At 39.3% G+C, this 23041-nt stretch overlaps 15 protein-coding genes and 1 non-coding gene across 16 annotated transcripts in view; 10 read left to right on the top strand and 6 right to left on the bottom strand.

Annotated features, from left to right (window-relative positions):
- On the top strand, positions 1 to 1364 carry WALSEDRAFT_69763 (hypothetical protein). The gene is made up of 3 exons (XM_006959353.1): positions 1 to 249; positions 294 to 336; positions 382 to 1364. The coding sequence occupies exons 1-3, from the start codon at positions 18 to 20 to the stop codon at positions 1340 to 1342; spliced, it is 1236 nt and encodes a 411-aa protein (XP_006959415.1). The 5' UTR covers positions 1 to 17; the 3' UTR covers positions 1343 to 1364.
- Positions 1365 to 1463: 99 nt separating this feature from the next.
- On the top strand, positions 1464 to 2551 carry WALSEDRAFT_33248 (hypothetical protein). The gene is made up of 5 exons (XM_006959352.1): positions 1464 to 1695; positions 1745 to 1817; positions 1871 to 2136; positions 2186 to 2393; positions 2442 to 2551. Exons 1-5 carry the CDS (start codon positions 1475 to 1477, stop codon positions 2478 to 2480), a joined length of 807 nt encoding a protein of 268 aa, XP_006959414.1. The 5' UTR covers positions 1464 to 1474; the 3' UTR covers positions 2481 to 2551.
- A 746-nt stretch (positions 2552 to 3297) lies between these two features.
- WALSEDRAFT_60893 (hypothetical protein) lies at positions 3298 to 8792 on the bottom strand. Its single transcript, XM_006959351.1, has 9 exons — positions 7983 to 8792; positions 7857 to 7937; positions 7670 to 7814; positions 5492 to 7623; positions 4736 to 5444; positions 3897 to 4692; positions 3724 to 3849; positions 3418 to 3681; positions 3298 to 3373 (listed from the first exon to the last, which is right to left on the bottom strand). Exons 1-9 carry the CDS (start codon positions 8331 to 8333, stop codon positions 3361 to 3363), a joined length of 4617 nt encoding a protein of 1538 aa, XP_006959413.1. The 5' UTR covers positions 8334 to 8792; the 3' UTR covers positions 3298 to 3360.
- Positions 8793 to 9397: 605 nt separating this feature from the next.
- WALSEDRAFT_58099 (hypothetical protein) lies at positions 9398 to 10941 on the bottom strand. Its single transcript, XM_006959350.1, has 4 exons — positions 10823 to 10941; positions 10652 to 10778; positions 9523 to 10604; positions 9398 to 9473 (listed from the first exon to the last, which is right to left on the bottom strand). The coding sequence occupies exons 1-4, from the start codon at positions 10934 to 10936 to the stop codon at positions 9420 to 9422; spliced, it is 1377 nt and encodes a 458-aa protein (XP_006959412.1). The 5' UTR covers positions 10937 to 10941; the 3' UTR covers positions 9398 to 9419.
- Positions 10678 to 13144, top strand: WALSEDRAFT_60892 (eukaryotic translation initiation factor SUI1). Its single transcript, XM_006959348.1, has 9 exons — positions 10678 to 10703; positions 10755 to 11278; positions 11329 to 11469; positions 11515 to 11657; positions 11705 to 12127; positions 12174 to 12613; positions 12664 to 12866; positions 12918 to 13004; positions 13051 to 13144. The coding sequence occupies exons 2-5, from the start codon at positions 11248 to 11250 to the stop codon at positions 11741 to 11743; spliced, it is 354 nt and encodes a 117-aa protein (XP_006959410.1). The 5' UTR covers positions 10678 to 10703; positions 10755 to 11247; the 3' UTR covers positions 11744 to 12127; positions 12174 to 12613; positions 12664 to 12866; positions 12918 to 13004; positions 13051 to 13144.
- On the bottom strand, positions 11774 to 13135 carry WALSEDRAFT_65292 (hypothetical protein; the record flags this gene model as incomplete). The annotated part of the gene is made up of 5 exons (XM_006959349.1): positions 11774 to 12127; positions 12174 to 12433; positions 12729 to 12866; positions 12918 to 13004; positions 13051 to 13135. The coding sequence occupies 5 exons, from the start codon at positions 13133 to 13135 to the stop codon at positions 11774 to 11776; spliced, it is 924 nt and encodes a 307-aa protein (XP_006959411.1).
- Positions 13145 to 13316: 172 nt separating the features above from the next.
- Positions 13317 to 14866, bottom strand: WALSEDRAFT_20327 (ArfGap-domain-containing protein; the record flags this gene model as incomplete). The annotated part of the gene is made up of 4 exons (XM_006959254.1): positions 13317 to 13615; positions 13660 to 13745; positions 13773 to 14429; positions 14475 to 14866. 4 exons carry the CDS (start codon positions 14864 to 14866, stop codon positions 13317 to 13319), a joined length of 1434 nt encoding a protein of 477 aa, XP_006959316.1.
- A 750-nt stretch (positions 14867 to 15616) lies between these two features.
- On the top strand, positions 15617 to 16363 carry WALSEDRAFT_20349 (hypothetical protein; the record flags this gene model as incomplete). The annotated part of the gene is made up of 3 exons (XM_006959257.1): positions 15617 to 15774; positions 15820 to 16032; positions 16084 to 16363. 3 exons carry the CDS (start codon positions 15617 to 15619, stop codon positions 16361 to 16363), a joined length of 651 nt encoding a protein of 216 aa, XP_006959319.1.
- Positions 16364 to 16672: 309 nt separating this feature from the next.
- On the top strand, positions 16673 to 17404 carry WALSEDRAFT_33244 (hypothetical protein; the record flags this gene model as incomplete). The annotated part of the gene is made up of 3 exons (XM_006959367.1): positions 16673 to 16907; positions 16959 to 17086; positions 17138 to 17404. Coding segments are annotated over 3 exons (558 nt in total), but the record flags the coding sequence as incomplete, so codon positions are not given.
- A 17-nt stretch (positions 17405 to 17421) lies between these two features.
- WALSEDRAFT_69759 (hypothetical protein) lies at positions 17422 to 17877 on the top strand (the record flags this gene model as incomplete). The annotated part of the gene is made up of 4 exons (XM_006959347.1): positions 17422 to 17465; positions 17516 to 17610; positions 17660 to 17738; positions 17786 to 17877. Exons 1-4 carry the CDS (start codon positions 17438 to 17440, stop codon positions 17875 to 17877), a joined length of 294 nt encoding a protein of 97 aa, XP_006959409.1. The 5' UTR covers positions 17422 to 17437.
- A 297-nt stretch (positions 17878 to 18174) lies between these two features.
- Positions 18175 to 18893, top strand: WALSEDRAFT_52070 (40S ribosomal protein S5-1; the record flags this gene model as incomplete). The annotated part of the gene is made up of 3 exons (XM_006959346.1): positions 18175 to 18208; positions 18272 to 18320; positions 18365 to 18893. 3 exons carry the CDS (start codon positions 18175 to 18177, stop codon positions 18891 to 18893), a joined length of 612 nt encoding a protein of 203 aa, XP_006959408.1.
- A 9-nt stretch (positions 18894 to 18902) lies between these two features.
- On the bottom strand, positions 18903 to 20371 carry WALSEDRAFT_33242 (AAA-domain-containing protein). Its single transcript, XM_006959345.1, has 8 exons — positions 20353 to 20371; positions 20284 to 20306; positions 20216 to 20239; positions 20058 to 20172; positions 19574 to 20009; positions 19364 to 19523; positions 19148 to 19318; positions 18903 to 19100 (listed from the first exon to the last, which is right to left on the bottom strand). The coding sequence occupies exons 2-8, from the start codon at positions 20302 to 20304 to the stop codon at positions 18963 to 18965; spliced, it is 1065 nt and encodes a 354-aa protein (XP_006959407.1). The 5' UTR covers positions 20305 to 20306; positions 20353 to 20371; the 3' UTR covers positions 18903 to 18962.
- A 44-nt stretch (positions 20372 to 20415) lies between these two features.
- Positions 20416 to 22176, top strand: WALSEDRAFT_20230 (UDP-Glycosyltransferase/glycogen phosphorylase; the record flags this gene model as incomplete). The annotated part of the gene is made up of 10 exons (XM_006959249.1): positions 20416 to 20519; positions 20568 to 20700; positions 20753 to 20927; positions 20972 to 21062; positions 21113 to 21208; positions 21255 to 21461; positions 21508 to 21673; positions 21720 to 21842; positions 21886 to 21967; positions 22013 to 22176. The coding sequence occupies 10 exons, from the start codon at positions 20416 to 20418 to the stop codon at positions 22174 to 22176; spliced, it is 1341 nt and encodes a 446-aa protein (XP_006959311.1).
- Positions 22177 to 22348: 172 nt separating this feature from the next.
- WALSEDRAFT_t64 lies at positions 22349 to 22419 on the bottom strand. The gene has a single exon. It is a non-coding gene; the product is annotated as a tRNA-Gly (tRNA).
- Positions 22420 to 22552: 133 nt separating this feature from the next.
- WALSEDRAFT_33240 (hypothetical protein) lies at positions 22553 to 22923 on the top strand (the record flags this gene model as incomplete). The annotated part of the gene is made up of 1 exon (XM_006959344.1): positions 22553 to 22923. A coding segment is annotated over exon 1 (330 nt), but the record flags the coding sequence as incomplete, so codon positions are not given.
- The window catches only part of WALSEDRAFT_33239 (hypothetical protein), a gene marked incomplete at its 3' end in the record, with an annotated part of 925 nt that continues 516 nt past the window's right edge, over positions 22633 to 23041 (top strand). The window contains exon 1 of the mRNA XM_006959343.1: positions 22633 to 22668. The remainder of the gene's footprint in view (positions 22669 to 23041) is intronic.

The following is a 23041-nucleotide window of genomic DNA, read 5'->3' as shown; positions in this document are numbered from 1 at the left end:
AGAACAATAAGTTTAAAATGTCGTCTCCTGACTCTCCATACAATCCATCAACTTCAAATCAACAGTATGATAGGCATTCCTCTCCTGGCTCAGCAGATGAAGATAAGAAACCAGCAAATAGGCGTAAATCGTCAAAGAAGAAAAGTCACGTATGCAGAATATGTCAGAAAACGTTCACAACTTCAGGACATCTGTCAAGGCACCAGAGGACGCATACTGGGGAAAGAGCTTTTGCCTGTCCCTGGCCTGGTGGGTAGTTACTCAGTTAAATTAACTATATTGAAATGTAATAGGATGTTTAACAAGATGTAGCCGTCAGGATAATTTACAACAACAGTGAGTTTACTAAATATGGTTGTCTCAGTATCTAACACGTACTAGTTATAGGACACACCTATCACCTCGATCTCGCAAAGCTGATTTATCATCCGCTAAAGCTATGAGAGCTGGAATCAAATCAGTTACCGATGTACCTAAAGAGTTATTAAGTAAAGGTGGTAGAACTAAAGGATCTTTTATCGGTAGAAAAGTATCAGCTAAAACTGAACAAAATATGGATGACAGGGATACAGATGAGAGCCCAACTATACCATTTAATTACTTATCGAACCCACAATTGCCTATACCATCGACATCGAGTGGTATATTACCCGCAATTGATAGTAGACGTACAACTACTAGCACAAAAATCCATCCGGTACATCTTACTACAAGGCCAAGCCCACCTTTCGCAATGTCTCCATCAGATAATTACCCAGTACTCAACCCGATCTCTCATTTGATGGCACCTTCTCCTGAAAGCAGAACGGCCTTTAGTCCACAATCAATATCACCTACTACTTCGCCAATGGAACAGACTAAAAGTACGCAGTTGCAAAATTACTCAATTGAATCTTCTGAAGGTAATTCTAACGCCTACGAGGTCAAATTGAAGCCAAAAGTGAACACAGCAACACCGATACCTGTAATCCCACCAATTTATCGGTCAGCAAGTGTAAATCAAATTCAGACGCCCGCATACGCTACGTCAGAAGATAGATTTATCGGACAATCGACGTCTTTACCTGGATTAAATCTAGAGCTGAACAATACACCTTCCAGCTCCTCTTATGTGGTACCTCCAGCGCGAATGTATACCTTACCAACTAATATCGCCCAATCGACGATATTGAGACCAACAACCGCGATAAACTACGCAGCACCGCCAGCTGAAAGCTTTGATTATACGGCGTATCAACAGCAGCCAGTAAACGAAAGCCAAAATGAATTTTATCAATTGACAGCACCTGAGGAATCAACTTCACTTGATTTCAACCAGCAGTGGAATACCCAATATTATTAGATTATAGACGTTTACAGCAAATAAAAGGAATGTTTTTATATAAAGTTTTGATTGTTGTACATTCTTTTCTCTTAAATTTTTTGACTTTATATCGATATTGCTGCGTGTCTGTCGTCGTTAGAAACTACCAAAATGTCAGGCACTTTAGAAGACTTGAGCGCAGACCAAAAGCAAGCTCTAGATACATTCAGAGAAACTATCAAAGCTAAGGATTATTACAACGAAAAGAGACATGATGATAGAGGTCTACTCAGATTCCTCAGAGCTAGGAAGTTTGATTTACAAAAGTCCGAAGAAATGCTTGACGCTGCTGAAAAGTGGAGAAAGGAATTCGGTGTAGATGCTATTAAAGAGTCAGTATCACTGTATCCACTCTATCATCATAGTTAACAATCAGTTTAGATCGGAATTCGACCAGAACGAGTTAGAGACTATTAACAAATATTACCCAAAGTTCTACTACAAAACTGATAAGGTTAGTTTATCATTTCAAATACCCAATCGCAATGCGCTCACACCCCCCAACAGGACGGTAGACCCGTTTATATTGAAAGACTCGGATACCTCAACGTACCAGAACTCTACAAAGCCACAACAGCTGAACGCATGCTTAAACACCTCGTTTACGAGTACGAAAAGTGCTTTGACTCTAGATTCCCAGCATGCTCAGAAGCATCAGGCAAGCATATTGAGACTTCATGTACTATCCTTGATATGTACAACGTCGGAATAAAGAGCTTTTACGATGTTAAAGATTACGTAGCTCAAGCTAGTAACATTGGTCAAAATTACTAGTAAGTTTGAAATATAATATGTCATCATAGGGTCTAATGATCAATTCAGTCCTGAAACAATGGGTAAATTCTACATTATTAACGCACCATTCCTTTTCACAACTGTTTGGAGCGTTGTTAAGGGTTGGTTAGACCCTGTCACTGTCTCAAAGATCGTCATCCTCGGTAAATCCTACAAGGATGACTTGCTTAAGCAAATTCCAGCAGAGAACTTACCAAAAGACTTTGGTGGTAAAAGTGAAGAAGATATTTTCTCTGTATGTGCTACTCTACTTTATTTTGTTCTGTTCTAATCATGAAAACAGGATCCTGGACCATGGAACCCAAAGACCAACACTCAATAAAAAACGACTATTAGAAGATACAGCTTTCAAAGGAAATATTCAGCGGTGTATATACATGATATTTGTTATGCAATTCAAACAAGATGTTGTGAAGATTTGAAAAGATAACTGATAAAAGCTTTTTTGCTGATTAATCATAACGGCTCTTCCTCATCTCTTTCCCATTGTAGGATAATCGCCAGATACGATCCGCCAATATTGAGTCTGAATGTGAATAGATGATTCGAATAGTGTATTATACCCCTGGTTGTGTAGATAACAAGGAGATGTCTTGTTTTGATTTTTACTTTCGATTATAGAATGAGCTGTCTGAAATTTAAAGTATCACACCTTCAAAAAATTTTGGTGTGAAGATTATATATTCCTAAATAAGCTTTGTTAGGTGAGTAATCACGTTACTTCAAATAAGGTGGAAGTATTTTAGCTGTGACTCATGCAAATATAGTTCATAACATGGTGTCTATACGATAGTCTGACTAACAAATGCTTTAATTTCTTTTCACAGGTGTATGTATAGTCATAGACATAGCTGAAGTCTTCATATACTTAGAAGAAATAATTGTATTGCAAAATTTTAGTGATCTTATCATCCAAGCGCTTTAGCGCTTTATGAGCTACTAGGAAAAGTTTCAAATTGCGAATGTACTATTTAGAGACATTTAGCTTAGTCAAAAGTTTCAGATTAGAACGTTCTGAAGTAATTTCACTGTCTCAGTGGCATTCCAGCTTATTGTTAAGCTGGTAAAGCCATTACTGCTGGTATATTATACAAACTTCCTTTTAAAAGGTCTATACGACTAAGTTATTTTTAGATTATGTTTATATGCTAATAAATGGAATTACAACAGTGCGAATGAACAAGAAAAATGATGGATATTATTTACTGATAGAACCTGAAGAATGTTAACTAGATTATTAACAGAATATAATAACTCACTTTTTGTATAATTGGAAGAGCAATACGTTCAAATTACACTTAACATTACCTTCACAGATTGCTATTGAGCTCTTGTTCTCAAATTGCATCTGTAACATATCTTCCAATCGAACGTCTTCACTGGCCATTGGCTTTGGTTCTCCAGCCAGGTTCATGTCTATCTTAAATACACCGATTTCGTCAGAACTGAAGGTGATAAACAAGCCATCGAATTGTCTAGGTGATACTTGATGGATAGATAGCAGCAAACCACGATTGTAGAGTCTAATTATTATTAGTTGTGTCTAATTAACAATAGAAACTTACTCTTGTGCGCTATATTTGTATGAGCCGAACTTGAACCTCTTTCCATTATGTTTCAAGTCCCTCAAATGAGACCATTGTTTGGTAAATGGTAAAACAAAACGCTTCTTTCCTTTTTTCTGCATAGTTCTAAAGAGATCTTAGTGAGAAATGAGACAAAGAAAATTAGAACTCACTGCATAGATGTTTCAATATATGAATTGAAAGCTTCTTGTTGGTTGTGAAGATAATCTTTCTTTTCATCAAGTATCTTTAAAGTATTTTCCATACTATTAAGCTCTTTTTGTCTTTGTATTCTCTTCCTATTCCTGTTTCTGACATCAACTGCAATGGCATTGAGTACGCCTTGATAGTGATCTTTTCTCGTTATCTCTCCAATTTTTTCTAATTGTAAGCAGTACTCTATTGCTGTCGCTTTTACTTCAGTGTAACGCATCTGTTTGATGTCATTTATCTTGTACCCTGAACCTAAGAATGGTGAAGTAGTGTCTTTTATTCCTGACTTTCTCGACATTTCAAGTGATGATTCCTTCTGTACAAACAATTGCCATTGATGTTCATGTTCTTCCGTAACTTCAGTGATAAACGATTGGGTTAATGTACGTTCAGGTTGTATTCTGAGAACTGCTAAAACAAGGCGTTTAGTTTGTAACCAAAGTTGTTTCTTATGTGTTTGTGGATCGTTTGGATTATCCACTTGAGCATTGCGATTAGCTAATGTCAAAGAAACTGCCCTCTTGCGTGCCTCATACAATTCTCCTTGCGCTGGTAATGGAGGTCCTCCAAGTTCTAACAAAATACCCCGCAATGGATCATTTCCAGTTGGTGCAATTTTGTCTAAGTTTTGGTTGAGAATGGAGTGTACATCGTAAATTTCACTTGGTGATATGTGAATCGAAGGTTTTCTGGTAGTGTTGTACTCTAAAAACTCGCCAGCATTGAAATGAGTTTCAGCATCAACGGCATCGGCAACTAAAAAGGGTTAATAAGTTACACCTATTAAGAGTATACCTACCTTGGCCGAACCAAGGAATAAACTTAGAAGATGCATCGAGGATGTAGTCGTTCAGTGGTGTAAGGTATGGATTTTCATCACTAAATATTTCACCCATGGCCAATTGAGTGAGCATTTTGGCGATTTCGTTTAGGTTCTTCCTTTGTAATGGATCTAATACCTTTGGAACAACGTCAAATGTTTCTGGAGTTACGATAGCTGGATGAATATATCTATAATAGATTAACTGTCCTATCGTTCTATTACAGGCATCTTCACTTTCGTTCTTAAACTTAATTCGAAGAGCCAAATAAAGTTCTCTAGCAATAAATCTAAGACCATAAGGCATCTTCTTCATTGACTTTTGAATATCTTCACGGAAGTGCTCAGTCGCGTGTCTTAGTTGTTGAAGGTGATGAATGAATGTAACGCGAGTATCAGAATCAGATATAGCTTCTTCGTATGTAACATCTTTCTTCTTATCACTTGGAACACCACTTTCTAATTCTTGGTAATTAATGATTTGTTTCCAAATTACCACTGGATCAGTTTCAAGATCAAACGACTCGAGTGAAGTAATCTCTGTAATTCTTGGTCCAAGCGCTTGCTTCAAGAACCCTTTCTTTTCTGGTCCACGAAGGTAAAGCAAGAACATTTTAACCCATGTAAAGGAACCTCGAACAACATCTGAAAGTTTATTTGCTGATGCAATCTCCTCGTGCATCGATCTCTGTTGTTTGGATTAGTTTAAGGCAGTTGAGAAAACGCGCTACTTACCTGCATAACTTTCAGGAAGAGATATTCCTCGCGGGCTGATTGTGTATAACCGAACAATGTCATTATGACATTTTCTATCAAACGGCGATTTTTATCAGAGACCTCTGTCCTACTCATATTATAGAAAAGACGAGCCAAATACTCCGGTTGGTTTTGAAGTCTCCAAAAGAGTTGTTGATAAAGTTCAAGCCTTCTAACAGTCTGTTTGTCCATTTTTCCTGGACTGAATGGATCACCAGCTGCTGCTAACACGCTGCCATTACGATTCAAAGTGCCTGAGGCTACTAAACGACCTTTGGCAGCGCGAACCAGTTCATCAAATGACAAGGCATTCTTAACAACCAGCGCAATCTTGACATCTAATTCATCAACATGTGATTCAAGCGCTTGTGTTTCTCTAATAGCTTCTAAAACTCTCTTGCGAAGATCTACTAACTCAATTTCCTCGTCGAAATCGTAATCAGAGTCATCTAGAAGATGTACAAACTCTTTAACAGTATTGAGAGGTACGTTATTACCCATAGTGAGTTCTTTAAATTGTTCACGCTTTTCTCTTCCACGATAGAGAGCCTGAATTTTAACAATTTTTTCCTTGTTGGTACGATAGTGGGTTTTCTTTTCACCGAATTTCTTTCTTTGATTATAGCCACGCATAATAGACTGAAGATTGACTGCCTCAGGTTGCGATACTTGCAAATGACGTTTCCACATTTTCTGATCTTTACGAATCAAGTAACCTCTAGCTTGAGATTGGCATTTGACGACATCATCCTCTGCTGATTCAAGTTGCTGGAAAATATCCCAAACATATCTTCTGACAAGTGTTGCACGACTAAGTGATTGTAAGTCAAGGATTGAGCGCATATTTGGCTCATTCATGAGCTCAGTTTTGATATTTTCAATATGATCTCTGATAAGGAAACTTCTAGAGTGGCTTTGCATTTGACAGATTGAAGTAGCTGACTCATCGAGCATTGATTGCAAGTGCCCATATCTTTCTTGAATAAGTGCCGTCTGTGATAATGCTTGAATTGCAACAATGCTTTTGTGATTATCATCGAGATATGCCAGTATGCTTTCGCATTCATCACGAACTATAGATCCTCTAGCACAAGCTTGAATTATAACATGCTCCTTAGATAATGAAGCCAACTTTTGTCTAAAGGCATTTAAACTTTGTCTAGTAATGAAGCCCCTAGCAAATGCCTGTAATAATGCCACAGAGTTTGAAGATGAACCATTCTTGAGTAATTTGATAAATTTGCTGTGGTCTTTTCTATAGAGTAAGCCTCGTGATTGAGCTTGTAAAGCAATGAAACCTTGTGATACACCCTTGATGTCCTTCGATTTTGCTTGAAACTTGCTCCTAACAGCTTTGGAGCGACAAAGAGTTTGTATTGCTAAAAAGGAGGGCTCATGCTTCCTAATAGTATCCATAAACTCATTGTGTTTTGATCTGACTAAGAAGCCACGACAAGAACTTTGAATACGAACAGCACGTTGGAGTTCACCACGATTCTTGAGCGTACTCGTGCGCTTCTTGAAGCCATCCCTGGTGAGCATACCACGACAATGAGCTTGTAACTTATGATAAGCGCCTAGACGTTCCTGACGTGAAATTAGGCGCTTCTTGTTATCATAGTTTTCTTTAGTAATAACCCCACGACATTGAGCTTGAAGAGATGTGATTGATGATTTGCAAACCATAAAATGTCTTTGAATATTCCTCTGCTGGTCTTGCACAAGCTTTCCTCTTGCAGCAGATTGAAGAGGTACGACCCACTTCATGGCAGATCCAGAGCGTTCTTCACGGATGTCATGTAAACGCGTACGTGTTAATGCACCTCTACATGTGGCTTGCATTGAAATGACTGGTTGTTGGCTCCATTTAATCCTCCTTTGAAGATTTGCGAATTGTTGTCTGGTCAAAAACCCTCTTGCGCGTGCTTGCATGGCAATAATCTTATTCTCAACCTCAAACAACTCTCTAGCAATACGATCTTCTTCTGTTTCCTCGGGTTCTGGCTCAGGTTCCGGCTCGGCTTCTCCGAAGGTAGAAGCAAGACCACCGAAGTTTGGCATTGGGACATTTGATGCGTCTAAGTTTTTCTGAGTTTGACGTAATTGATCGTCTACAAAGCTTGTTAGAGCTTTCGCAATGTAAAGGGCATCACTCACCTGTGAATTCGAGCTGACCCTTAAGAGCACCAATGCGAGGAGCAACACCCCTACCGGCAAGAAGATAACTCAAAGCGTGGAGACAATAAATAACCTTCGGTATGTTCTTTTTCTCGTAGAGATCTGTAGTCTCAAAAGTAAATAACTGACGATGTTAGCTATGCAAATACATTCTTACTGTACATACCTCTGGTAATTTGATACGTTTGATGAACTCAAAGAAGTAGTTGATGTTATCAACGTATTTGAAGTGTCTGGCATTTGGATGCTGTTACTTGTATCAGCTATCATTCTGTTAGTATGAAAAACTCACAGTGAAAAGACGTCTATGTCCAGCGTAATTCTTCCTAATGCCATCCCATCCAAAATGGCCATCTTCCATGCCTTCACCGAAACCCCAGACACTAGCAAGTCGGAATAAGACAATACCGTCACGTAGACCTTCTTCAGCTTGAACTTCATCCATCTCTAGTGAGCTTTCGAGACATTCTTCCATCCATCTGATAGCTTCAGAGATATGGCAGAGGTATTCATAAGCTGCAAGCAAGTGACGCTGCTTATCGAGCGTCATATACTGTGTACGTGATAAAACTGAGGAATTTGCATTCATCTTAGTTGGAGAAGTGTTTGAGCTTTTGAGGGCATTTGAGCGTCTCAATCCCATAGTACTTCTCGAGCCTTCAGTCAAAGAGTTAGTTCTCGATAGCCTTACTCTACCTGGTAGACCTGCTACCTCTTCATTAGTATCTGTGATACCTGGGAAGTGGAGAGTGTCGTCTCTGATAGAAGTCCTTTTATCTTTCTCCCAACCGCCCGGCTTCTCATTCTCATCCCAATCATTTCCAGCGTCTCCACTCGTGATACGTCCAAGCTGTACACCAGGTCTTTCTCTGTAAGTTGGAGCAGCGCCACGACCTAACAAATTACGATTGCTGTCGTGCTTGCTAGGTGACGTTTGAGCCTCTGTTTTCTGTTTTTCAGCTTCCAAATCGATAGAACGCGCTCTCGAGAGTGAGTTAGTTCTATAGACAGATTGTGAAGAACCGAGGGCTTTAAGCGCGCCGACTGAACTCTTGGCCAAATCGGGGGTACTTTGGAGAGATAAAGGACGTGTTCTCCTAACAGAAGGTGCTCTTTCCGGTGTTGGTGACGGTGGTAGATTATTATGTGAAAATGGTGTAAAAACCGAAGAAGGTAGTGATGATTTCGTTGGAGAGGGTGAGCGACTTGGGTAATTAGGAAATGGTACGCTCGACTTCTCTGTTTGAGACCTTGCTTCCCATTTACTGGCTACATCGCCGACGCTTTGAGATTGTCTATGTCTTGAAATTCTACTTGATGGAGATCTCTGTGAAATGCCATCTAAAAATGTTGGCTTCGGTGAACCAAGTGGTGTCGATCCGCTGATTGATGAACTTGAGGGTTTGCGTTGTATAGAATTCGACGTTCTCTCTAGAATACGCTGTTGATAGGCGAATGGAGATGATCTTGTAGATTTCGTATCATACTTTTTGGGTGAAAAATCCCCCATTTATTATTTATTGATCAAAAGCAAGAACCGTCGACGCGCCTGATTTTAGGCTCATCATTACGCGTTTTACGAAAATGGATTGTTATATTTATTAATAAATAAAAATTACTACTTTATAGTTTATCATTTTCTTACACGTTTGTTCCCTTCATAAACACCATCTGCATTCCATTTGACATCATAATCTGGTATAATAAAACAATGCATATTTTACAATTATTAGTCTTGATTTGATAAAAATTCTGAAATTAGTTTCTCACTTGCCTTCATCATCTAAATCTCACGCGTTTAGTATTCTAATATAGCTATCAAACACACTCACCTCTTGCGCCATCTGATGAATATCGCTTGAAGGTGGATTATACATAATGCTATTTGCAAACATTAATAGAATATTAGCTCTAAATTGTTGTATCGTTACTATTTGACCATCACGTATCTTTTTTTTTATAGTTGACAAGTCTGTTGGAGAATAAACAACGTCATAATAACCAGGTGCTTCATTTTTGCGTATTGGTTGTGTAAATATAGTGCCAGCTTTATGAGCAGTAATCTCTTGAAGGCAAAGCAGGAGTATTTTTTGCGTTTTCTTTTGACCATCATCTAATGTTAACTTTTTACGTTTGTTTCCTAAATTGATAGAATCATCTGGCGTTTTGCTAGCAGTATCACCTGCTGTACTCTTTCTTTTTGATGTTCTGCGTGTTTCTTTGACTTCTTCATGCTTTTGGTCTATCTGCATATCTTCAGAGCTCCTTGGTGTGTCAATTATAGATTCCTTGTTAGGTGAAAGTGATTCTTTGAGCGGCGCTGGTGATGATTCCTCTTGTTTGGTCTCCTCTGTTGGGATCTCAGTAGGTATCGCTTCCTCAAGCGATGTTTCTTTTTGTGGTTGTTCTTCAGGCTCTACTGGGGACCCTTGCAATTCCTCCATCTCCTTGGAAGATGGTTCCTTAACAATCACAACTGATTCTTTGTTTGATTCCTCGTTTTCTGGCTCATGTTCTATCTCATTATCATCTGCTTCTTTATTTTCTGGCTCATCCACAGTAGTATCCATAGGCTCAGTATCTTTAGGCGATGACTCCTTAGCTACTTCTACTTCTTCATTCTGCGTTATCTCCTTATTTGATGATACATCCTGCTGAATTGGTTCGGCTTCCTTTACTGAAATATCACCAGCTGGTTGTGGTGTAGCTGGTTTAAAATCGATAGTAGCAGAAGTGGATGGTTCGTTCAATGACGATGATGATGATGGATCGACTACTTCCTTATTTCGCTTTTCTGCTTGGTTTATATCCTGTACTATCGCTCTAAATTCTCGCTCCTGTTCAAAGATAGACTTCTTGATCTCCTCAACATGCAATTTAAAGTACCTTTTAGCTAAAATGAGTTGCGGCCGAGCTATAGTGCAGTTATAGAGATGTGATATGTAGATATAATAAACCTACCGTGCGGATTACTTGCATTTTTGTTGCTATTTCTAAGAAGACTATCAGATATGTTGGTTATCAAAGTATTAACCCACTGATCTGTATCTAATCCCTGACTTAGATCTCTATAAGCGCTTTCACAATTCTATACCAACGTTAGCGTTGTATTTAAGTATATGCTCTACCAACTTCTGCTGTAAAGTATCCAGCCGGTTTGTCGACGAGTAGCGAATGATTAGAGAGTGATCTAGCTACACTCGTATAATTAAAGTTGTGCTCATTTATGAACTGACAGAGCAGCATCTTCTCCCGGTTATTTAGAGATTCTGCGAAGCTGCTCATGGTCGTGAAAGATAGAAAGATAGTAGGAATAAAATGAATACAATAGTGCATATAATGGTATATATCTATAAATATACTCTAGTAGGTATCTCTCAAACTGACAGCCAGTGAGAACACTCAGAAAGAAAGGGAAACGTATCCATATATCGGTGTATATGAGACGAATAGAGTATTATATAAAATTCAATTAGATATTAAAATGTCATTTTTCACACTGGTTTATCCCACTCTCAATCCAGAATCTCAGCTAAGGAAAACGCTCAAGACAGAATATGGCAACAATTCAAAATTTCTCAAAGGATGGTAATTCGTCTGATATAACAGCGTATACAACCTATTAACAGCCCAAATAGACCCATTCGCCGTCGATGAAGACTTTGGTGGTGGCAGCGAATCAGCCAAAAACGTCGGTAACCAACAAAACTACATCCACATTAGAATTCAACAAAGAAATGGTCGTAAGACTCTCACTACACTCCAAGGTATTCCAAAAGGTGCGATAGTTCTCTTTAAATTATCAACTCTAATCAGAATAACAGAATACGACCTCAAGAAGATATTAAAAGCTTTCAAAAAGGAGTTCGCATGCAATGGTACTATTGTTGATGATGAGGAACTTGGTCAAGTTATCCAGCTTCAAGGTGATCAACGTTTCAAGATCCAAGAATTTCTTATAACAGAGGTGAGTCAATATTGAATCGGCATACGCTTACTAATAAAGCTATCTAGGGTGTACCAAAGGCAACTATCAAAATGCATGGTGCTTAATATAGATATATCTTGCATAACTTCTTTTTTTCAACTTGTAATCCATTCAATCAAGCCATTGTAGACATCAACGAATGATTTCCCGAAATGATCTGCCCCCTTTATCTCTATATATGACCATGTATTTGGGTATCCTCTCTTGAGATTGTCACTCCATTGTCTATATCGTTCGACACCTGTAAATTGATCATTTGTACCCCATATTGCGAGATGTTTGTGTGTCTTTAAGTTATCATGGAGGGTATTATCTATTTGTGTACCTCTAAATAGATTTAGAGCCCATGAAACTGATAAAGGATGTGATAATAGCAAATATCTCACTTCGCAATCCAACCAATCTAATTCACGTACTCTAGATGCTATTAGCGATCCAGCGCTATATCCCTGTAGAATTAATGAGTATTTATGTAGTTCTCTCAAAAGTACATACACCAATTATCACCTTAGATAAACTATATTGAGATAACTGCGTTGAAACAACTTCTTTGAGTATTGAGGTATATTCTTCAACTTCAATATCGCCTGTCCAGCTTGTAGATTTTCTATCGTATAAAATAACGAAGAAACCGACCTGCTTGAACCACCTTGACATCATTTTTAGTGGGAAGTCATTACTAGATCCACCTAGTGGTTTATATGCGTGAGCTATAACAGCTAGAGATATGTTATCACCAATTTCTACTTTCCTATCTGGTTTTATGAGGCGTATATTCATCCTAAAATTAAGATCTATTGGCTTATCAAGATGAGTACAAAGCAAGTGATGAAGAATAGAGCAAGTATAACGGTTGATGTAAATAATGTAATTCTAGATAATAATGGAAATTTACCATCTAATAGAGCGGTCTGTATTTGTACAAATCTCAACATGCCTGTTAATGTAAGATAAGGGAAAAATTTAACAGAATATAATCAGACTTGCCGTGTAGTAAAACAATGATTCCGAATATAATCAACATTGTTCCCATAGGTCGAGAGAAATTACGAGGATTGTTGAATCTTGTTGATTCCGTCCGCGATTGATTTGTTCTGGTTTGTAAAGGAGCTTGGTCAAGTTCAGCTTCGAATGGATTAGCTTCATCTTTTGCGTCTATTGGTTTGATAGCGAACAATTGTGTGATTGCTGTCGTATCGGTCATCGTCAGACTACATTCGCGTCATTCTCTCAACCCACCAACTCCAATAGAAGCAATAGCTAAGGACGTTTGAACATAAGTTAACCATGTTCTCTCAGACGCTAGATGATCTCTTGCAACAGTACCTGTGATATGTCTCAGTCGTTTAACCTCTTCCTAATTGATACATACCAACGTTATCAATTTGTATAGGCCGTAGTCTGTCAAACTTATCATTTCTAGTTGAATCAACTGAAGAACCTTGTTCGCCTTTCATAGACGTTCCAGTCTACCCTGAATACGTCAAATACATTTGGAATGTTATATGGTATGAACGAATTACAAATTGAAAAACAGACTAAATTATATTAACTTTTAATGCTGATCTGTAGACCATTGAGCGAGATAATCTGATAACTGATTTTTTTGTAATCAATAATAGTTTTAAGTTTCAAATTTTAACTTACTTTCAATGCACCGGCGCGGATACCCTCACCTAATTGTTGGACGTCAGGGTTAGCTGCAACTCTTTGAGCCCAGTCTCTTGCTGTGTTCTCAAGTTGCTGAATTGTATCACCATTACCCATTAATCCTTCATCTGCATCTTCATCTTCATCCAACGAATTTCGTTCTCTGCCGAAGTAAGCATCCGACGAGATTGCCGATTGGCCGTTGAATTCTTTAAGTCTACTTTGAGCAGCATCTCTTTCATCTGCGTCGTAATTTCCGCGTTCAAAGTACATATCTGACGAAATTGCTAAATGGATTTTAGTCTATATCATTATCAAATGACTAACAAACCTTTTTGACCGCCGAATTTTTCTCTAGCAGTTGTAGGTGCATCATCAACTTGGGCAGCGTAGCTACTTCTATAACTAATTAGACAACTATCGTGTATATTAGAAAACACTCACGTTGGTGCTGCTGTTGCTGCTGATTTGTTTGCCCCAAAGGATACAGTTTGTCCGAAACCAAGTTTGGCCATTCGTGGTTCTAGTTTCTCGACTGGAGCATTAGCGGCTTTGGCTTCCCTGCGAGCTTTCTCGGCATTCTGGGCAGCAATTGCAGCGGCAGCAGCGTTAGCTTCCGCCTCGGCTGCTTGTTTGGCTCTCTCCTCCTCTGCACGCTTTTGAGCTTCTAATTCCAACGTCTTTAATCTTTCTACCTCTAACTGTGCCTTCTTTTCAGCTTCATCATAGTTGAATGGCGTTGCAGCCTTCTTTACACCGAACTTGGAGGCACCTAACTTTGAAGAAGGCTTAGATGGACGACTTGAGCTTGAGGATTGTCTGAGTGAGGCTGAAGAGATCGTTCTAGGTGCAGCAGCAGCAGGTGTGGCAGAAGGAGCAGGTGACTGAGGAGCAGGTGAGGTGCTCTCTGAAGGCACAGAAGGTGTACTTAATTGTGAGGTAGTCATTCCTATTACAGGTGGTGCAATTGGCTCAGCTGGTGGTGCGGTAGCGGGAGAAGAAGGCTTATCCCAGTTAGCGAAAAAGTCGTCACCATCCTCGGCTTTGGTATCATCAATAGGAGCTGATTGAGAGCCAGGAACGTATATTTTACCTGGCAAGCTGTGAAGGTGGTTAGATAAGATGCTGCGCTTAGTAGTTACGCACTCAGACTGGTCCTTTTGTACCCTCTTAGCGAGCTCTTCCCTATATAACTTTGCTACGTCGGAGTTGTACTTTGCTTTAACGTCAGAGTTGCTGAGTAAATGGCCGGAAGAATGCTTATTGAAGAAGTCCTTAGCAGATTGATTGCCTCCACATCTCATCGTACGCAACTGGTTAGTGTTCCAGCTGTCCAAGTTAATTGATCTAACGAAAGATAAGTGTACGCCCATATTCCTATGTATTGAACTGCAGTCTAAGCAAATGTAAATACCATAGGTCGCAGAGGCCCAAGTTGGATTTTTTGCAGGGCAGTCAAAGCAGACTTTGTTAGACTTGTCTGACTTGAATTGCTTGAAAATAGTATTCAGTTCCTCTTTTGTATAGCTTTCTGTCATTAAGTGATAGTACTCTTTCAGAAGAACGATGAGTATGTTACTATAAAAGAAGATATTTTTCAAAAATTAATTAATTTAGACGCAGGGCAACAACCTCAGAGGCCACAATCTATGAACCCACCTAATCTAGCTTTCAGACCGCCCTATGCACCTTATTTGGCAGCGCCACACGTCTTGAGAGGTTTCGCGCCTATCCAACAGCAACAGCAGCAGCAAAGGCAGAGTTTTAGTCAGCCCAGCCTACAGCCAGGCTCAAATAGTAGGCAGACCTCCTTTCCTTATCCAGGTCCTTCTCCAGTGACAGCTGCACAACCTCACCCAATAACTAATAGCAGTAATAACCAGTCACAGCTACTAAACGTAGGCGTAATACCGAATCAGTCAGAGCCGAGATTGGATCCTAACGATTTCCCTGCTTTGGGTGCACCAACTCAGCAATCACAGCAGCAAAATCAATACTCTCAGGCTTCAGCACCTGCAACACTTAATCAGGATGATTTTCCTGCTCTTTCATCAGATCAGTCTGCTTTGAATGGTGTTCAGTCAAAATCTGGCGATTCTATACGACAACCATACTTCCCATCCAATAGTTCAAGGACGCCTGCGCCTTCTGCTTCACAGAGGGATAAAAGGGTACGTTATTCTTTAATTTGCATTCTTTTTACTCATTATTTCACTCAGAATTACATGTTTGAACTCGCGGCTGCTCAAAATGCAAACCCACAGCAGCAACAGCAACAGAATATGACCATGGCACAGACCCCTGCTCAACAGGTGCTAATCTCACCTGCAGATAGGTTTGGATTGCTCGGTTTGTTGAACATAATAAGGATGTCCTCTTCTGATATGGGCATGTTGGCATTGGGATCTGATTTGACTAATCTTGGACTCGATTTGAGCTCTCCGACGTGAGTTTTACCTATTCCAAGTGGATTTTCTAATAAAGTTTCTAGTATGCTCAATTCAACATTCGTGTCACCATTCTCAGATAACAACGCCAGGGATGCAGCAACCCTAGAACCCGAATTTACGTTACCAGCTTGCTATAACGTACAGCCACCACCACCAGCGTTCACAAAGGTTGCAGAATTCCACGACGAGACCCTCTTTTACATTTTCTACACCCACACAAAAGATGTCATGCAACAGGTCGCAGCAATTGAATTGTTGGTGTTTATTTACTAAATTTGCGAGAGTATACTTACATAAAATAACAGGTTCAACAGAAATTGGAGATATCACAAGGATTTAGGACTCTGGTTGACGAAAGAAACGGGATCTGAACCAGTGCAAAAGACACCAATGCTTGAACGAGGTAGCTATATATTCTTCGACCCTAAGAGTTGGGAGAAGATAAAGCGCGAATTTGTTTTGGTGTACGATCAGTTGGAAGAAAGACCAGCGGGTGGAAAACTGAGTAATCTGACGAATGAGACAGGATCAGGGGGTAGTGTAGCAGCAAGTACGGTGCAAGCGCCAACGATAGCAGCAAACTAATCAACGTCTTGTATAGTTTTATATATTTAAATACAATATTCAGAATATATCTGTAGATGATAGTGTGGATAGATATGAGGATATGTCGCATTAGTAAATGAAGAAAGCTGTATAATAAAGTGTATAATAAAAGTCAAAAGGATTAATTATTTAAAGCGCTAAATAAATATTTAATTTATCATTTTTAGTTCAAATTTGAAACTTGGTTAAGGCTCAGGAGAGAGAAGCTTTTCAGCTCGACAGTCAACAGGGTGCCATGGTCGGAAGTCATAAATTAATAAAATAGCAAATAAACTAACAGTTCAATAGAGATACGCTCACAACGCTGAAAATCCAGAGAAGACCGCTAAGGCTCGTGGACAACACCTCCGTACGCACTTCAAGAACACCCGTGAAGTTGCTGCTGCGATCACTGGCTTGAAGCTTTCAAAGGCTTACAAGTACCTCGGTGATGTCCAAGAGCACAAGGACGTTATTCCATTCCGTCGCTTCAACGGTGGTGTTGGTAGAGCTGCTCAAGCAAAGAACCACGGCACTACACAAGGTAATAAAATCACCATTATACTAATATTCATGTCGCTAACAAATTATCCAGGTCGTTGGCCAGTCAAGTCAATTGGTTTCCTTCTTAGATTACTCAAGAACGCTGAAGCCAACGCTGACGCAAAGTCACTTGACACTGACGATCTTTTGATCAAGCACATCGTCGTCCAACAAGCACCAGTGAGTTTTTTGTTCCGGTCGAAAATTTTATCCCTTAACGAATTTCCTTAGAAAACCCGTCGTCGTACTTACCGTGCACACGGTCGTATCAACCCATACCAAGGTAACCCTTGCCACATTGAAATTACCTTGGCTGCTCCAGAAGAACAAGTCGCACGTAACAAGGACGTCGATGTTAACGCACCAAAGAAGATCCTCGGTAACAAGCGTCAAGTCGCTGCTCAACGTCGTTTGATCTCTGCTTAAGTATGAATTAAGCCTCGTGTACCTCATACAAAATATTCAGTAAAGTGTTTAGCGTGATAAATTGGCTTGTTATTAAACCATCAGTGTGTTATATTAAACTTTAATATGGACTTTATACCATTATGCTTTACTTGTGAGTTTTTATTACAGTAGTTAATCATACCTATGTACCGTAGAATTTAGTTGGTTGCCCCGTGAAACTCAAACCAGACGGACAGCAACCATCTCAGCCATTGTTATGTCCCCACTGTAATAACGGTGCACTTGCACCATTTAAAGTCTGTATATCGACATTCCTGATAGTAACCATTCTCACACCTCTGACAGTCCAGGAGATGGTTTGAATTCTGCTTTCTACCAATAATTCCCTTTGGTTCAGATCATATATGGCACTGTAATATCTGTAGTATGTAGATTCCCAAGTGAGATCATCGTATCTAACATCTCAACCAGGCTGGGAAGCAGACAGAAAGTCATTCAATCCTATACCTGCACAACAGTCCTTCCAGCCACCATATCAACCCCCATATCAACCTCCATATTAGTCGACATCTTCTTTACTCTAAGGATTGCGGTACTTTGGAAAACAGACAGAGGGGAATATTACGATATTCACATTAATATATAAACCTTTTATTTTACATTTTTCTACATTTATTATTAATTTTTTAAGAGTCTTTTCAGTTTGAAATTTTATTGAGCCTTCTTCAGCGAGGACTGTGAGTTTGATCCAGATACCAAAATAACAAATTAACGTTTTTAGCGTACACCTGAGTATGTATTCATTACGGGAGTCCGCATACAATTCTAACGAATGCCTTGCGCCCCTATAGATTGTAGCAATGGCCCCAGTCAAGACTCTCCCAAGTGAAGTGAGTAGAATAATTCACTCAAATACACGTCTAACAAAGACTCAGATCACTGCTACTGCTCCACCAGAAGGTGGTCTTGCCGGTGTCAAGCTTTTCGGCAAGTGGGACGCCCAAGAGTCCGTCTTCTTTCTTCTTAGAAAATTTATCTAACATTTTATAGCGTCGAAGTCAAGGACATCTCACTTACTGACTACATTCAAGTCCGTCACCCAGTCTACCTCCCACACACCGCTGGTCGTTACGCCGTTAAGCAATTCAGAAAGGCACAAATGCCAATCGTTGAGCGTCTTGTCAACTCAATGATGATGAACGGCCGTAACAACGGTAAGAAGCAATTGGCTGTCCGTATCGTCCAACACGCTTGTGAAATCATTCACTTGCTTACCGACCAAAACCCATTGCAAGTCATCGTTGACGCTGTTGTCAACACTGGTCCACGTGAAGACTCAACCAGAATCGGTTCCCAAGGTACCGTTCGTCGTCAAGCTGTTGATGTCTCCCCACTCCGTCGTGTCAACCAAGCTGTTGCTTTGCTCACCGTCGGTGTTCGTGAATCAGCTTTCCGTAACGTCAAGTCTGTCTCTGAATGTCTTGCTGACGAGCTCATCAACGCTTCAAAGGGTTCATCAAACTCATACGCCATCAAGAAGAAGGATGAACTCGAACGTGTTGCCAAGTCAAACCGTTAAGCGACATTTATTCTTATTTGGGTGTACATTCATGCAGATATTACTACAAATCTTTTCTTTTGTGTGCTTTTAATCTAATCCACCTAAATTATCCCTTATTTGTCGTATTTTACCATCTATAGTTGGATCATATGTTGGCATATCATCCTCATCTTCGTTTGAAGCTGTCATGAAGTCCGTTATCGTCAATGGACGTGGTTTGATTTTCTATTAGGAGTATTTTAGTGGTGCCATTGAATAATAGTATTACTCACGCTAATATCATGTTCTAATGTGCTTGGATCATGCTTTCTCATTAGCTCTCTCATTGGTATCATAGCCGCATTCCTGCATAACTCGTGTAAGTCAGATCCAGTTAAGCCATTTGTTATATCAACGAGCTGGTTGACATCGAAATTCTGAGCTAATGTCGTGTCTCTGAGAATCTTGTACCTTGTTAATAAAAAACATGCTTATGTTTGTTAACCTACCAAATTTAAAATATTCTTCCTCTGTTCATCATTTGGTACTTTAACTGGATAACGCTTTGGCATCCGTCTTAGGATAGCCTGATCAATGTCATTTGGACGATTAGTTGCGCCAAGAACAAGAATTCTATCATTAGATTCACTTGAGAGACCATCCCAGAAACTAATAAACGTAGTTTAGTTAGTTATATCACAATATAACTCATAACTCACGTCATAAATTCAGCTTTCATCATATTCGTCACTTCATGGTCACCTCTTCCACGCTCGCGGAGGAAACTGTCAATTTCATCAATGAAAATGATTGAAGGTTGACATTTCTTCGCAAGTGAGAACAAACCAGCAACCAACTTGTTTGACTCTCCGAACCACTTGTCTGTTAATGTTGACACGTGCATATTGATGAAAGTGGCGTTAGACTCTTTCGCTAATGCCTTCGCCAACATTGTTTTACCACATCCTGGTGGACCGTAGAGTAGCACACCCTTTGGTGGACTGAGAAGATTCTGAGAACCAGAAAACAAGCTCGGTAATTTGAGCGGATAGATAACGTTCTCTTTCAGGTTTGATACTATGTGTTGTAATCCACCTATATCCTCAAATGTAGTGTTGATTTCTTCTGGTAGGACAATCTCGCATGCGATTATCTCTATCTCGCGATAAGTGGGGGTAATTTATGAGGAGGATATTAACGAACCTTCATATTCGTTTAATGTAATATCATTTCTACCCAGTCTATCTAAAATTTGTGCTGATTTGCTCTTAGTACCTTGACGTTTAGATTTCAATGGATCGTTTGAATTGAGAATGTACTATATAAACGTTAGAAGTATAAAATGATGCAAATAAACTAACTCTAAGTGTGTAGAATATCACCGCCTGATTATCGTCAGTTTGTTAATCTATAAAGCTATCAATCTTACTTGTCCAGCAGCGAATGCCATTACTTTTGACTGTTAGTGTGACTTGAATTCATAACATAATTTACTCACAATCTACGGCTAATTTGCCTACATCCCTACGATTAGACATCTTGAGAGTTATCGTCCAAGGTAATGCTGGCGATAACGATAATTATTAGTTTGATTATATGCGTTATTTTTATTAGAAATAAACCAAAGTCAACTAAGAATAGTATAGCGTTCTTTCACCCCTATTGGTTTGTTATTTCTCATTATATATACGCTCGCTGATTGCATCAATCTAGTAATGCAGGTGGTGGTGGTGAGAGAGTTCTATGGACAGCAATATATGGTATACAGCAATCTCAACCATCCGCCCGTATATTTATTTACACTGGCGATAGTGAATCAAAGGAAACACTGTTGTCTAATGTGAAAGTAGGCGTCATTTGAACTACACGATAGATACAAACTTATATGATCATATTAGAATAAAATGTCCATCGAACTTAATAAAAATACCATAGAATTCATCAGACTTCGTTGTCGTTCATTAGTTGACGATAAATCTTGGCCGTATTTCACTTTACTAGGACAAGCAATTGGTAGTATATTACTCATATTAGAAGCTATGTATCGTTGCAATGGATCCGCAGTATTCATAGGTTCGTTGTTTAATATCAATTGATAAGACTTATCAGAATGGCAGATACGATGGGATACGCGTTCACTTATCCAATAGTAAGATTAATCAATTGGAACACCCGTATAATCGCCTACACGCATTATCCTACAATATCGTCTGTCTTTCTTTCCTTATTTCTTAATCCAATTCTTACAATGCTTATAGTACAGATATGGTATCGAGAGTCGAACATCGTTATGAAAACGTTACGAACTCGCAAGCAATAGCTTCGTCGAAGTTACTCAGCAGGGGCAAGCTTTTGTGTGTCTTCCATCCACATAATTCATCTAAATCTGACCAACTTTAGCTACTATAAAGCTCTTATTCGCGCATACACATCCTGTTTGAAAGTTTGCGATGTCAACATGGCAAATTCGAGTTGGACAGCGAACCATTTGCGTAAACTGATCAAACGAGATGTCAAGATTGTCTATCCGCCTTGTGACACAGTCGCATTGAGGGAGTTTCCTTTAGGTGGCAGACAGAAAACTATTCTTTGCGTTGCACAATTTAGGTATGTATTAAGAATATTTTGAATCTTCAGCTGACAAAACATACAGACCAGAGAAGGCACATGCAACTCAAATTGAAGCATTGAAAGAACTTCAAGAATCAAATAGTGTCCACAAGAATGCAAAGCTCATTCTCTTAGGAAGTGCACGTAATCAAGATGATTTAAAGAGAGTAGAGACACTGAAAGCGTTAGCTAAATCATTGGGTGTGGAAGTAAGCCAACAAATCACAAAACTAAATAATATCTAACTCTTTTTAGTCTAACGTACAATTCATTGTTAATGCATCTTTCGATGATCTGCTTTATAATCTATCAACTGCAAGTATCGGTATCAACACAATGATAGATGAACATTTTGGCATTAATGTTGTTGAATATATGGTAGGTCGAGCTATTTATATTCTTTAATCAACTAAATCAATAGGCTGCTGGCTTAATACCACTCGCACACGCATCTGCTGGTCCTTTACTTGACATAATTGTAGATTACAATGGAGAGAGAACAGGTATGTCTGATAGTTCGACTTTAATTTATTTCCTGATAATTTTAGGATATCATGGACGTGATGTTAAGGATTTTGCTCAACGTATTGATGAAATATTCAGTTTGGACTCAAACAAGGACCTTGAAATGAGACAAAGAGCGCGGAATTCTGTAGTAGAAAGACTATCAGATAAGAAATTCAATGAAGACTTTCTTCAAGTCTTACCTTAATGTAATATTTCAAACAAATAAATATGAGAGCTTTATCACTAACTTTAAAGACCATGATAGCAAAAGGTGAAGAAAAAGCGTGATACCAATAACCTTTACGTAAAAAGGTAAGAAAAGAGCCATATGCATAATACGAAGCAAAAATGTTAATCCATCTTTCGATGGTAGTTATTGCATTAACCCGGAGTCGAACCGGGGGCCGATCGATGGCAACGATCGAGGTTACCGCTACCCCATTAATGCTTGTGATGTTGTTTGTAGCATGCAAGCATATACCCCTAACATGGCTTGCACAATAATTACGTCATTTCAAAATTTTCATGGGTAAAGGCACTGACAGCCTGTTTACAATATACGAAGCCGAGTTAGTAAGAGTCTATCTAGCATTAATGCAAGTAGAACGTGAGTTCATACCCCCACACATTCCAACCCCACATACTGTCTTCATCCATAGCGATAGTCTAGCGGTCTTGTCGGCGATCGTTCAGTTACAAACGACAAAGACAGGACAATACTTGATAAAACAAGTACTTGACAAAATCGAAAGGATCAAAAGAATGAAAGGAAGAGAAGGAACCATAGTCCAATTGAACTGGATCCCAGGACATACGGGCATCTATGGTAACGAACTAGCTGATAGAACAGCCAACGAGGGAAGGACAAAATGTAATCATTACACCAACATTGACTTCACACTTAGTACTTCATACTCAGCAATGCGACGCAGAATGCGCGAACGCTATACAGCTCCACTGAAAATCGAAGCTTCGAAATTGTCAGTCATTAAGTCCAATACCTCAAAAACATCAGCCGGAAAGCTGACAGCTGCAAAACTGCTAAGATCCTCAATGAACTACCCAGAGCG

This window comes from Wallemia mellicola, assembly GCF_000263375.1.
Source record: "Wallemia mellicola CBS 633.66 unplaced genomic scaffold WALSEscaffold_16, whole genome shotgun sequence".
In the NCBI taxonomy this organism is placed as follows: domain Eukaryota; kingdom Fungi; phylum Basidiomycota; class Wallemiomycetes; order Wallemiales; family Wallemiaceae; genus Wallemia; species Wallemia mellicola.
The sequence above is the reverse complement of the archived record's forward strand: the minus strand, read 5'-3'. Positions and strand labels throughout refer to the sequence as shown.